Genomic DNA, 518 nt, shown 5'->3' with positions numbered 1-518 from the left:
CGGGCTCGCCCGGCCCCTCGGCGCGGCCCCCCGCCCCCTCGCCGCCGCTGCCAACCCGGAAGGAGCCGGGGAAGGGGGGGCGGACGCCTCCGCCAGGAGGCCTGCCAGGTGCCCACCTGAGCCCTGAGCCCGGGCCTGCGGAGCCCTTTTGGGGGCGAGTGCCAGCTCCGAGATGCCCTCCCACGGGTTATAGACTGGGAAACTGAGGCCCGGGCCACGGTCCCAGTCGCAGCCAGCTCCCGAACCTGCCGCACCTGAGCTAATGATGACGGAGACTCATCCCTTCTCGGCATCTTTGCGGGATCCCGCCATCCAACAAAGGTGTCCTGAGCACAGTGCGCGATGTGTACTGGGCGTCTCACCGCCGCTTCACATCCTGCCTCAGTTTGATAATCAAACCTCTCTGCCAGGGTGGCACATTATCCGCATTTTACAGACGAGAAAACTGAGGCCCAGGCACTCACAGTCTCCCTGGGAGGAGAAGACCTGGGCTCTCCCCATAAATGCGGTGTCCACTC

At 65.4% G+C, this 518-nt stretch overlaps 1 protein-coding gene across 1 annotated transcript in view; it reads right to left on the bottom strand.

Moving 5' to 3' along the window:
- EMID1 (EMI domain containing 1) overlaps nt 1-293 on the bottom strand; it is a 50,583-nt gene extending 50,290 nt beyond the window's left edge. The window contains exon 1 of the mRNA XM_021719045.1: nt 117-293. Coding sequence (XP_021574720.1) covers nt 117-293 — 177 coding nt within the window. The remainder of the gene's footprint in view (nt 1-116) is intronic.
- Between the last annotated feature and the right edge of the window lie 225 nt (nt 294-518).

This window comes from Carlito syrichta, unplaced genomic scaffold (genome assembly GCF_000164805.1).
Source record: "Carlito syrichta isolate Samal-C Ts95f unplaced genomic scaffold, Tarsius_syrichta-2.0.1 Scaffold314095, whole genome shotgun sequence".
Taxonomy (NCBI): domain Eukaryota; kingdom Metazoa; phylum Chordata; class Mammalia; order Primates; family Tarsiidae; genus Carlito; species Carlito syrichta.
Note: the sequence above shows the minus strand (reverse complement) of the source record. Positions and strands in the feature narration are given on the sequence as shown.